This window comes from Oncorhynchus keta, chromosome 16 (genome assembly GCF_023373465.1).
Source record: "Oncorhynchus keta strain PuntledgeMale-10-30-2019 chromosome 16, Oket_V2, whole genome shotgun sequence".
In the NCBI taxonomy this organism is placed as follows: Eukaryota; Metazoa; Chordata; class Actinopteri; order Salmoniformes; family Salmonidae; genus Oncorhynchus; species Oncorhynchus keta.
Genome location: NC_068436.1, coordinates 9,721,050 through 9,734,482, shown reverse-complemented (window position 1 = coordinate 9,734,482; position 13,433 = coordinate 9,721,050). Strand labels below are relative to the sequence as shown.

The 13,433-nt window shown below is 41.8% G+C and overlaps 3 protein-coding genes across 4 annotated transcripts in view; 2 read left to right on the top strand and 1 right to left on the bottom strand.

Annotated features, from left to right (window-relative positions):
- The window catches only part of LOC118395564 (neurotrophin receptor-interacting factor homolog), a 238,501-nt gene that overhangs the window by 21,721 nt on the left and 203,347 nt on the right, over positions 1-13,433 (top strand). For both annotated transcript variants that reach the window (XR_008066155.1, XM_052465094.1), the window contains exon 5: positions 13,206-13,317. Coding sequence is in view for 1 of the 2 variants with exons in the window: in XM_052465094.1 (XP_052321054.1) it covers positions 13,206-13,317 (112 nt within the window). In the remaining variant the exon portion in view is untranslated. The remainder of the gene's footprint in view (positions 1-13,205; positions 13,318-13,433) is intronic.
- LOC118395624 (uncharacterized) overlaps positions 1-13,433 on the bottom strand; it is a 180,880-nt gene that overhangs the window by 97,035 nt on the left and 70,412 nt on the right. The window lies entirely within an intron of this gene.
- Positions 7,046-11,686, top strand: LOC127906045 (zinc finger protein 589-like). The gene is made up of 3 exons (XM_052465173.1): positions 7,046-7,527; positions 7,917-8,041; positions 8,170-11,686. The coding sequence occupies exons 1-3, from the start codon at positions 7,269-7,271 to the stop codon at positions 9,355-9,357; spliced, it is 1,572 nt and encodes a 523-aa protein (XP_052321133.1). The 5' UTR covers positions 7,046-7,268; the 3' UTR covers positions 9,358-11,686.

Below are 13,433 nucleotides of genomic sequence, written 5' to 3'. Positions count from 1 at the left end.
GATTTTGACGCTGCTCACTCTGTCTACCCCTGGATTGTTAATTGGACTCATTCTGTCATTTCTTGATTTGTTGTTTACATTTTTTAATATTTGTGTATTTGTGTTGAATTTGCTAGACATTCTACTGCACTGTTGGAGCTAGTAACATAAGCATTTTGCTGCACCTGTTGAAACACCTGCACAACTTTGATTTGAGATATTACTAAATTTAAATGACAACTAACGCACACTGAAATCCATGTTTTATGTGTCAATAGCTACTGGTTGATATGTAGGCTACAGTAATAGCATAGTACTTACTACTCAAGGAATAGAGTTACTGGTGTCAGCAAAATATTGGTCAATGTTTTTCATTAGTGAATATATGCTTTGAGTAAGTGTAGCCATTCCACAGGAAAACTTTGAGAATGTAATATCTATTAATCACCTAGCTTAGACCCTTGTCATACACTATATGGCTAAAAGAATGTGGACACCTGCTCATCGAACATCTCATTCCAAAATCATGGTCATTAATATGGAGTTGATCGCACCTTTGCTGCTATAACAGCCTCCACTCTTCTTGGAAGGCTTTCCACTAAATGTTGGAACATTGCTGCGGGGATTTGCTTCCATTCAGCCACAAGAGCATTAGTGAGGTCAATGTTGGGCCTGGCTCGTAGTCTGCGTTCCAATTCAAATTCCCGATCTCGACAAACCATTTCGGTATGGACCTCGCTTTGAGCATTGGGGCATTGTCATGCAGAAACAGGAAAGGACCTTCCCCAAACTTGCCACAATATTGGATGTACATAATTGTCTAGAATGTCATTGTATGCTGTAGCATTAAGATTGCCCTTCACTGGAACTCAGGGGCCTAGCACGAACCCTGAAAAACAGCCCTTAACCATTATTCCTATTCCACCAGATATTACAGTTGGCATTACGTATTGGGGCAGGTAGCGTTTTCCTGGCATCCGCTAAATCCCGATTTGTTTGTGGTGACGAGTGATTCATCACTCCAGAGAACGCATTTCCACTGCTCCAGAGTCCAAAGGTGGTGTGCTTTCCACCACTCCAGCCGACGCTTGATATTGGGCATGGTGATCTTAGGCTTATGTGCGGCTCCTTGGCTATGGAAACACATTTCATGAAGCTCCCGACAAACAGTTCTTGTGCCGACGTTGCTTCCAGAGGCAGTTTGGAACTGTCTTGAGTTTTCCAACCGATTTTTACACGCTTCAGCACTCAGCGTTCCCATTCTGTTAGTTTGTGTGACCTACCACTTTTTTAAAATATATTTTATTTAATCTTTATAGGCCATGGAGGCGAAATAATTACAATTTAGCACTAACACTGGAGTGATAGATGTGCAGATGATGATGTGCAAGTAGAGATACTGGGATGCAAAAGAGCAAAACAATAAATAACAATATGGGGATGAGGTAGTTGGGTGTGATATTTACAGATGGGCTGTGTACAGGTACAGTGATCGGTAAGCTGCTCTGACGGCTGATGCCTAAAGTTGAGGCGAGAGACATTAGTTTCCAGCTTCGGTGATTTTTGCAGTTTGTTCCAGTCAATGGCAGCAGAGAACTGAAAGGAAAAGAGGCCAAAGAAAGTGTTGGATTTGTGGATGACCAGTGAAATATACCTGCTGGAGCGCGTGCTACGGGTAGGTGTTGCTATGATGACCAGTGAGCTGAGATAAGGCTGGGTTTTACCTAGCAAAGACTTGTAGATGACCTGGAGCCAGTGGGTTTGGCGACAAATATGAAGCGAGGGCCAGCCAACGAGAGCATACAGGTCACAGTGGTGAGTAGTATATGGGGCTTTGGTGACAAAACAGATGGCACTGTGATAGACTGCATCCAATTAGCTGAGTAGGCTATTTGGTCAATGACATCGCCGAAGTCAAGGATCGGTAGGATAGTCAGTTTTATGAGGGTATGTTTGGCAGCATGAGTGAAGGATGCTTTGTTGCGAAATAGGAAGTCAATTCTAGATTTAATTTTGGATTGGAGATGCTTAATGTGAGTCTGGAAGGAGAGTTTACAGTCTATCCAGGTCCTTCTGTAGCTCAGTTGGTAGAGCATGGCGCTTGTAACGCCAGGGTAGTGGGTTCGATTCCCGGGACCACCCATACGTAGAATGTATGCACACATGACTGTAAGTCGCTTTGGATAAAAGCGTCTGCTAAATGGCATATATATTATTATTATTATTATGTTCGTCAGAGCCTCCTCTTTCCCTAGATTGGTCATATTAATTTTCGGACAATCCGTTTTCATGAGAAGAAAGATTTTTGGGATGTCTGCTGGTCTGACAAACAACACTGTAGCTTTGCCACTTTCCACGGCAGATGGGGAAGGCCAACATAGGCAGATTGACACACATCCAATGCAAAAAAACATATCTCTACCTTAAACAGACTGATTTCGATAGGGATTTGTGTATTATGTTAATTACATTGGCACACAGGTGCGTCCATCGACTCTCGTCGGTGATTTGATCATTTGAAGGCATGGTCCCACACTTAAGACAAAGGATCCCAATGGCAGCAGCTACTCTTCCTGGGGTCCAAACACACCAAAGCACCCACATTACATGTAAAACAACAGATAAAACAGTGAACTATGTTTGTAACTGAATGAGCTAAAGATAAAACACTACATCATATAACATCCCTACACCACCACATATCCACAACACAAAATGTTCAAAACCACCATACAACAATATCACAATGTGTGCGTATGCATGTGTCTGTACCTTTGTGTGTGTCTTCACTGTCCCTGTTGTTCCATAAAGTGTATTTTTTACCTGCTTTTTAAATCTGATTCTACTGCTTGCATCAGTTACCATTCATGTCAATGCGGAGCTAACAGTTGAAGTCGGAAGTTTACATACACTTAGGTTGGAGTAATTAAAACTCGTTTTTCAACCACTCCACAAATTTCTTGTTAATAAACTATGGTTTTGGCAAGTCAGTTAGGACATCCACTTTGCATGACACAAGTAATTTTTCCAACAATTGTTTACAGACAGATTATTTCACTTATAATTCACTGTATCACTATTCCAGTGGGTCAGAAGTTTACACTAAGTTGACTGTGCCTTTAAACAGCTTGGAAAATTCCAGGAAATGTAATGGCTTTAGAAGCTTCTGATAGGCTAATTGACATACTTTGAGTCAATTGGGAGTGTACCTGTGGATGTATTTCAAGGCCTACCTTCAAAGTCAGTGCCTCTTTGCTTGACATCATGGGAAAATCAAAGGAAATCAGCCAAGAACTCAGAAAAAAAATTGTAGACCTCCACAAGGCTGGTTCAGCCTTGGGAGCAATTTCCAAACGGCTGAAGGTACCACGTTCATCTGTACAAACAATAGTACGCAAGTATAAACACCATGGGACCACGCAGCCGTCATACTGCTCAGGAATGAGACGCGTTCTGTCTCCTAGAAATTAACGTACTTTGGTGTGAAAAGTGTAAATCAATCCAAAGAACAACAGCAAAGGAATTTGTGAAGATGGAGGAAACAGGTACAAAAGTATCTATATCCACAAATCTGACAAATTCTTTGGCCACTATACACACCATACGGAGCCCTGCTGATCCGTCTTCTGAACCGTCGCCTGAATCGGAACCCCAACAGATGCTAGCCAGCTAACTAGCTACTACAGTGGGGAGAACAAGTATTTGATACACTGATGATTTTGCAGGTTTTCCTACTTACAAAGCATGTAGAGGTCTGTAATTGTTATCATAGGTACACTTCAACTGTGAGAGACGGAATCTAAAACAAAAATCCAGAAAATCACATTGTATGATTTTTAAGTAATTAATTTGCTGGCTAGGCCACTCCAGGACCTTGAGATGCTTCTTACGGAGCCACTCCTTAGTTGCCCTGGCTGTGTGTTTCGGGTCGTTGTCATGCTGGAAGACCCAGCCACGACCCATCTTCAGTGCTCTTACTGAGGGAAGGAGGTTGTTGGCCAAGATGTCGCGAAACATGGCCCCACCCATCCTCCCCTCAATACGGTGCAGTCGTCCTGTCTCCTTTGCAGAAAAGCATCCCCAAAGAATGATGTTTCCACCGCCATGCTTCATGGTTGGGATGGTGTTCTTGGGGTTGTACTCATCCTTCTTCTTCCTCCAAACACGGCGAGTGGAGTGTAGACCAAAAAGCTCTATTTTTTTGTCTCATCAGACCACATGACCTTCTCCCATTCCTCCTCTGGATCATCCAGATGGTCATTGGCAAACTTCAGACGGGCCTGGACATGCACTGGCTTGAGCAGGGGGACCTTGCGTGCGCTGCAGGATTTTAATCCATGACGGCGTAGTGTGTTACTAATGGTTTTCTTTGAGACTGTGGTCCCAGCTCTCTTCAGGTCATTTACCAGGTCCTGCTGTGTAGTTCTGGGATGATCCCTCACCTTCCTCATGATCATTGATGCCCCACGAGGTGAGATCTTGCATGGAGCCCCAGACCCTAGCAGACCCTAGACCCTAGCCCCAGACCCCCAGACCCTAGCACAGTCTGCCAACCCGGATGTCCTAGCCGTGTATGAATCCTGGCTCAAGAAGACCACCAAAAACCCTGAAATTTCCATCCCTAACTATAACATTTCCCGACAAGACAGAACTGCCAAAGGGGACGGTGTGGCAATCTACTGCAGAGATTGCCTGCAGAGTTCTGTCTTACGATCCAGGTCTGTACCCAAAATCCGAGCTTCTACTTTCAAAAATCCACCTTTCCAGAAACAAGTCTCTCGCCGTTGCCGCTTGCTATAGACCACCCTCTGCCCCCAGCTGTGCCCTGGACACCATATGTGAACTGATTGCCACCCATCTATCTTCAGAGCTAGTGCTACTAGGTGACCTAAACTGGGACATGCTTAACACCCTGGCCATCCTACAATCTAAGCTTGATGCCCTCAATCTCTCACAAATTGTCAATGAACCCACCAGGTACAACCCCAAATTCGTAAACACAGGCAGTAATTCTGTCTGTAATAAAGCCCTTTTGTCTGGGAAAAACAAATTCTGATTGGCTGGGCCTGGCTCCCCAGTGGTTGGGCCTGACTAGAAAGTGGGTGTGTCTATGCCCTCCCAGGCCCTCCCTTGGCTGCTCCCCTGCTCAGTCATGTAAAATCCATAGGTTATGGCCTAATTAATGAATTTCATGGACTGATTTCCGTATGAACCGTAACTCTTTAAAACTGTTGAAATTGTTGCATGTTGTGTTTATTTTTGTTCACAATATTTTAAGGCAGGCTGTCAAAGCTTAGTTGATTTCCAATCTGTTTCAAGGGTTGATAGAGGCTTTTCCCGATGACGCAAAATATGTAAAACATAAATGTGAGGAAGACCTGGGAGACTATTGAGGATAATGAATGGATACAGATATATTTGAATGCTCAGTCATGTTCACATCATTTCAGACATAAACTACTGCAGTTTAAGACCATCCATAGAACATCCTATATGCCAGTTAAACTGAATATCATGCACTGAGAAATGTAATTCCACTGCTGGAGATGTAAAACACAAAGGGGGACATATTTGCATATGTTATGCTCTTGTGAAGGCTGGCATTTCTACAGATTCTCCTTTCTACCTGTTTTTTTGTTGTTGTTTGGAAATATTGATACTGGAGACTTATCAGAAGAAACGGTGTAACCTAGCATTTATAACGGCTAAGACATCCATTGCCCTTAATTGGAAGGTTGGTAATCCTCCCACAATGTCACAATGATGGCAGAAATGTCAAGTTATGTATCACTTGATTTATTACGAGTTTAAAGATATACTGTGCAACATTTATAAATTATGGATGCCTTTTATGTAATACTATACGGCAAAAGGAGTCTGTATTGAAAACATGCCCAAGTCAGGGGGGATGCCTATGCCTATTTAGGCTATCCCTAGATGCTGGGCTGCTCTGTTCTGGGGGTCTGCCTTACTGTTGGTTGTCACTCTGGCCTTGGCCTAACACACTTGTAACCAATAATGAATATTTCACTAAGATCCTAAAGCTGGGTGGGGTGTGTTGGGTTGTGGACCCCTAGAGGCAGGACGGGGAGATCCAGATATATTGTGTGCAAGTAAAAAGAGCTCTACAGTACTATTATGCCTATGGTATGAATTACAGTGTCCTCCATAATTCTTTGGACAGTGAAGCATTTTTTATTCTTTTGGCTCTATACTCAAATTGTGGACTTGAACTCAAACAAGGCTTGATGAAGTCAAAGTGCAGAATGTCAGCTTTAATTTGAGGGCATTTTCATCCATATTGGGTAAACCATTTAGAAATTACAGCAATTTTCTTTTACATAGTCCCCCCATTTTAGAGGAGCAAAAGTATTGGGACTAATGCACTTATGTGTATTAAAGTTAAGTATTTGGTCTCACATTCATAGCACGCAATGACTAAATCAAGCTTGTGACTATACACATTTGTTGGATGCATTTGCTGTTTGTTTTGGTTGTGTACAGAAATGTTTTTGTCAATATAAATTAATTGTACATAATATATTGTCATTTTGGAGTCACTTTTATTGTAAATAATAATATGTTTATAAACCCTTCTAAGTTAATGTAGATGCTATAATCGTGAATGAATCGTGAATAACGATGAGTGAGAAAGTTAGACGCACAAATATCATACCCCAAGACATACTAACCTTTCACCATTACAATAACAGGAGAGGTGTATGACATTTCTATAGCTTTCTCATTCTTCATAATTCATTCAGAATTATCTGTAATGATGGTAGCATCCACATTCATGTATACATTTAGAAAAATATTATATTCTTATTCGATTGTGTAGAAATGCAGGAAATTAGCATCAGATGCCCCCAAACATTTCTAAGACAGTTGACTATTTACCTTACTGAGGTGATGTAAATTGAATAAAGTAATTATATTGTATTGTATTTTATTCTACTCTGTTCTTGCTAACACACTTATTTCTAAACAGGTCTGCTCTCAGATCAGAAGATAACGATAGTACCGTTTTTTTTAGCCACACCCTATGAGCTATGACTCCACCCAATAACATAATTTCTCTTCAGTGTAAACGGAAATGTAAAGTGACCAAGAACAATTACCACCGTAGCGTTTTCATTGTTGTTATTTAGACGTTTATTAAAACCCTGGAACTCAAACTATGACTCATTTAACTGCACAGCATCACATACTTAGGTAGTGTTTAATTCGCGTTGAGGACTTGGTTGATAGATGTTATCTAGGTAACGTTAGCTACCTAGCTGCTAACAATGGCTGACTGTATGGTTTTTCACACTGAAATAGCCTCCATTATGGAGGTTCTAGCGAATGCAGCCGTGGCTGACATCTGTAAACTCGTAGACGACGACTATGCAGTGTTTCGTTTGGAAATTTCTCAAAGCCAGAAGGAAAACAGGACATTGCGGAGGAAACTACAGCTTCTGGAACTGAAGATGGCACGGGAGCGCGTCCTCGCCATTCGTCCCAGTAGTGTCAAGATCCTCGACCGATACAGAGGAATGGCAAGAGGTACATTTAGCAGAAGGCCGCGGCTTAGCGGCCTGTCGCCCGTTTCCCCTCTGTACATGTGTTCAGATGTGTTACCCAGAATTGGGTCATGATCCGTTTTTGGATAATATGCAGTAATTCCCCTCATTACTTAACTATATTGCACGAAGACACAATATCATATTATAACCAGATAATTGATTTACTGCATTCCTATTATTTACTCAATGAAAACAATAGGATGCATGGAACATAATCAGTCTATAAATAGTTTATCAATAAATTATGCAAATTGTTAACTTATCCTTGTCAATTCTAGACATTTTGTCAACTGTCAATAGTGTACAGTATAGCATTGACAGTAGCTAACCTAACCAGCTATTTTACCCCAATCACTCTCTCGGGTGAAGGACAGCTCCCTGGAGGCCACAGGAGCTTTGTGAAGCCAGCAGGACACAATACATGGATAGATGACCAACCAGATACTGTTGATGAGGGGAGTGGAACCTCAACCCAGCACATTATCGTGATAGAGGTTAGTGTAATAGTGTTATATATCAAATGTGACCAGTTATACTATTAATTTGCTTACATCCTAATTGTTCTGCCATAGGAGATGTTGTGAGACTTCCCTACAATAATGTTATCCAATGCTTGTGTCAGTCTGCAGAGGATGCAGGTCCAGGGGTCAAGCAGCACAGGTCTGAAGGAGAGGGCCCAATGCAAAGTGGAGACATCCAGACTGGAGTGGCTGGTGCGCCCTATGAAGCCATGGAGGACCCCACCACCTCTGCGCCCCAGCCCAGGACCCAACGCAGCATCACGGAGGTCAGTGGAAGGCCCGACGCCGTCCTCAAATCAGAGACAGACACCAAGCCTTTAACTGTAACACAAAGGCTCTTACACAGAGGATCTGACCACATATCAGACACAGAGAGACTGGGGCAGGGGCCACTGGGCTGTCCTCCTGCTTCAGGCTCAGAGTATTTACCGGTATTTCGCCAGAGGATGGTTCATTCCCGTGGGGATGGCTATGGTCACACGTTAGACACTGGTGGTGATGATCCATCTTGTTCTTACACTACAGAGATGGACCCTGGCAACATGCCTTTGGGTTTAGAGACACAGACTGATCTGTCTAGAGGGGACTGGAACCAGTACAGTAGTAGTCTAGACTCTGAAGGGTGCCTAGATAAGAAAGGGGAGGTTATAGTCGTAGATGAGGTGACTGTGAAAATGGAGGGCGACGCTCCTCTGATATGGAATGCAAACAAGACTCACTTAGGAGATGGACACTCTCAGGGCAACACCAGGGACTTTTTAGAGACAAAAATAAATGTTGCCACCCACTCCCCTTTGCACGCGTTCAGGGATGCCGACTCAGTGTCCACATCGATGGCACCTTCCAGTTCACATGGCCGCATCCTTTTTGATCAGGTATTGAACTCAAACCACAGGGCTATAGCCCAGTCTCAGGGAGGGGGAGCCACATCAGGCAATAGTAAAGAGAAACGGTTCTTCTGCATGTTCTGTAACAAAGGCTTCAGCAGCCCCCAGAAGGTGGAGATCCACCAGAGGGTCCACACAGGGGGGAAGTCCTTCAGCTGTACCCAGTGTCAAATGCGCTTCGCCCAGGCTCGTGGCCTGAAGAGGCACCAAAGGGTCCACACAGGGGTGAAACCCTACAGCTGCCCCCAGTGTGAGAAGAGATTCTCCCGCCAGGACCATCTGAAGATGCACCTGAAGGTCCACACAGGAGAGAAGCCATTTGCCTGTACGCACTGCGGGAAGAGGTTCTCAGAGAAGAGATACCTCAATATACACCAGCAGAAAAATCATTCCACTGGATAGCTTAGATCAAACCCTGCATTAAAGACGAAGATTCATTTTTATTGTTGTCAGTACAAACGATCTACAGATGCATTTGGAATAACGAGAGTTAAGCCCAGTTCAGATGCAACAGCCGACATGAGACAAGATAAAACTAGCTAGTTTTAGAATGTTATGTTGTACAACAGCTGACTAAAGAGGAGGCATTCAGATCAAGAAGATGAGATGTGCAGTTGAGACCGTTTCCACGGTAATGGTGCCTCTACAATGACATGATGCAACAAAGTTCGAAATAACGGCGGTGCTATTTATATCTTATTTCACTGTGGGAAAGGGCCCTCAATACATGTCATGTTGATATGATTTTCGGTTTGCTTCCATATGGCTGGTTTCACATTTTCCTCCGGGGATCATAAGGAAAAATCATCTAAAACAATTGCCATGTGTATTTACAATCCCCTTCTCCAAACGGATTACTCATTGACCTAGCTCTTACCAATAGCTCTTATCAATGTATAAATTACAGTGCATGGAAAATGATGTTATTTCTATCAGAAAAAAATAAGTAGATACTTTTTCCACTTGGAATATGGCAGGTTGGCTTGACCTTGTGCATGGTTTCCTCGCGCGTAAAGGTGGGGGAATTAAGTCACGGTCAGAATACTGCGTATCTATATACATCTCCTTCACACCTTCATTTATTCGAGCTTCACCTCAAACAAATAGTGGGTGAATGGCATGCTGTTCTAATGTTTAGGTTCAAGGTCAGAATACGCATAAAGAGAAAAGCGCATTAAAAGTGAATTATGTTCCATTTACGCACTCTTAAATTGGGTCAGAATCGAGGCCATAATAACTTGTCAGATAGGCGAGCTAGCTCCTTAAGACCGTCGTGTCTCATCTTATGTATCTGATCTGAGTTTAACAGATTTCAGTGTTGAATATTCCTGGGTGGAATATTGCATCCAGACATTGTGGGGTATACAGTTGCTAGTGAAAGTCTACACATCCCTTGCACAGTCTTCCCATTTTGCTGTCTTCAAATTAAATCTAAAAAGGGATTACATGAGTTTGTTTCCTACCCATCTACACAACCTACTCTACATTTTCAAAATGAAATCAACATTTTTGATAATTTTCCAAATGTATAAAAAATTGAAAAACGACCATGTCTTGACTGCGTATGTCTTCACAACCCAGAGTTAATACTTGGTGGAAGCACTTTTGGCAGCCAGTACAGCTGTGAATAATTTCGTATAAGATTCTACCAACTTTGCACAACTCTTAGGAACCAAAATTGCACAACTCTTGGTCAAAATTGATCAAGCTCAGTAAATTTGGTTGGGAATCATTGACGGTGAGCAATATTCAAAACTTGTCTCTGAATTTCAAGCAGATAAGTTCAGGACTGAGACTGGACTACTCAGGAATACTCAACACCTCTTGGAAAGCTATTCTGCTGTGTCTTTTGGCATTAAATCTGTATAATTGTCCTGCTGAACAATAAAACACTATCCCAGAGTTAGGTTTTCAGAAGACTGACGGGGGACTTCCTCTAACCTTTTACCTGGGCTTTGCTCCTTTCTTATTTCTTTTGATCCTGACAAAGTCTCCAGTCCCTGCCGGTGACAAGCATACCCATAACATAATGCTGCCACACTATGTTCTATAATCTTTCTTTCACTTTGAAAATGTGGAGTAGATTGTGTAGATCAGTAGGAAAAACGTTAAATTTAATACTGTATGTATACAATGCAAGAGGTGGGTAGACTTCACCAGGCACTTTATAAGGCATATATAAGCCTGAAAATACAGTTACATATTGTGTTTGTACTGTGTAAGCTATATGTTGTTCACAAGTGCCTATTTTCATCACTTCCATTCAACTACTTAATTATTTTCTAAGACACTTTTAATAGGAAAATTAATGCAGTTGATCAAGTTCATGCAGATTTTTTTGTATGTATGGTTTTCATATGGTGTATTTAAAGATGCAAAATGCAGAAATCACTCTTCCATTTCCTGGTTGCTAAAATTCTAATAGTTTGTGACAAAGCAAGTAGACATTGTGTAGAGAATCATTGTACCATCTAAACTGCTGTGAAATATGTTTTCCATAACCAAAAATGTTGTATTTTCAGCTTTTTAAAGCTGGTGTAAAAGATGCAAAGATGAAACTTAAAAAGGGGAAGCATAGAAAAAGTTCATATAGAACATATCTACTACTTCTTAGACCTATAGACAGACCTATAACTCACATTTCTATGTGAATTTTGTCAGGTTGCCCAAAAAGTTACATATTGCAGCTTTAAAACTTGTTTGTTTAATAAAAACAGAATAAAAAGTCCCATTTTACGACTTTCATTGAGACTTTCTTTAGTACACATCACATCCGATCTCACCCTATTCTGCATACACACAACAGTGCTTTATAACCATTATAGACTTACTAAATATACCTACAAAAACCCACACACTAACAAACACCTACTGTACACGTCAAAACACACTGAACAAAAATATAAACTCTACATGTAAAGTGTTGGTCCTATGTTTCATTTCTATATGCACAAATCTGTTTACACCCCTATTAGTGAGCATTTATATTTAGCCAAGATAATCCATCCACCTGACAGGTGTGGCAAATCAAGAAGTTGTAATCATTACACAGGTGCAACTTATGCTGGGGGCAATAAAAGGCAACTTTAAAATGTGCAGTTTTGTCACAACATAATACCACAGATGTCTCAAATTTTTAGTGAGCGTGCAAATGGCATGCTGACTGCAGGAATGTCCACCAGAGCTTTTGCCAGAGAATCCAATGTTAATTTCTCTACCATAAACTGCCTCCAACTTCGTTTTAGAGAATTTGGAAGTACATCTAATCAGCCTCACAGCTATAGATCACGTCAGCCTAGGAGTATTTCTGTCTGTAATAAAACCCTTTTGTGGGGAAAAACTCATTCTGATTGGCTGGGCCTGGCTCCCCAGTGGGTGGGCCTATGCCCTCCAAGGCCCACCCATGGCTGCACCTAGTTAATTTATTTCAGTTGACTGATTTCCTTATATGAACGGCAAAATCTTTGAGTGTTGTGTTTATATTTTTGTTTAGTTGGGTTTGGCTGATGACGACTTTTGACTTATCATAGGCGACTAATATTTACCAACAACCTCATATTCATGTCCACCATGATGGGCTTAACAACAATTAAGTCATTTTGTAACTACAGTATAGGACTCTAATGTAGTGGGGATGGGTAAACACTCCATGTTGAAAGTGTGTTTATTATCTGTGTGTACATACCTGAGGGAGTGTATGTCTGTATCACCTGCCTCTTCCAGGAGGAGGAGGGTCCAGGGATGCTGCTGGTGAAGGAGGAGGGGTGTGAGGAGGGTCTGGGGAACCCTGAGGGGACCATGGTCATGGAGGAAAACCAGACTGCACCTCGTCCTCAACCCACAGAGGAACCAGCTGAGCAGCACAGGACCACACACAGTCTCACTGAGGTGAGTCCACTGTAAACTACTGTCTGAATGGTATTAGGTCAGGACCCGTATCCTCAAAGCCTCTCAGAGTAGGAGTGTTGATCTAGGATCAGTTTTTCTTTTCAGATTATAATGAATGACAATGTAGACAAGTGGGGACTTGATCTTCGATCAGCACTTCTACTCCGATACTCTTTGTGGATATGGGCCCAGGTCTTGATTCATTTTGTGTGGAACCATGCCTTTGAATTATCAAATCATTAAATAGTATCAAGTGATCAAATCAACTATCATGTTTGCATAGTACTCATAGCAATCCCCATAGTAGGGTGCTCATATCAGATTTCTTGATCCAACATCCTCTCACTCTGTATCTCTTACAGTCAGTAGACATGGAGGATGGGAAGCCTGATCTGCTGCTGGTCAAAGAGGAGACAATAGAAGATGGACCAGAGAGCATTGATCTGCTGAGTGGACTAAAGATGGGGGAGCAAGGTAAGGGAGAAATACATATAGCACATTGAATAGTGATGCGCCATTTTTTTTCTTCATTCAATACATCAAATGAAATCAATACAACTTATGTTTGCATATAAAAACACACACAATGT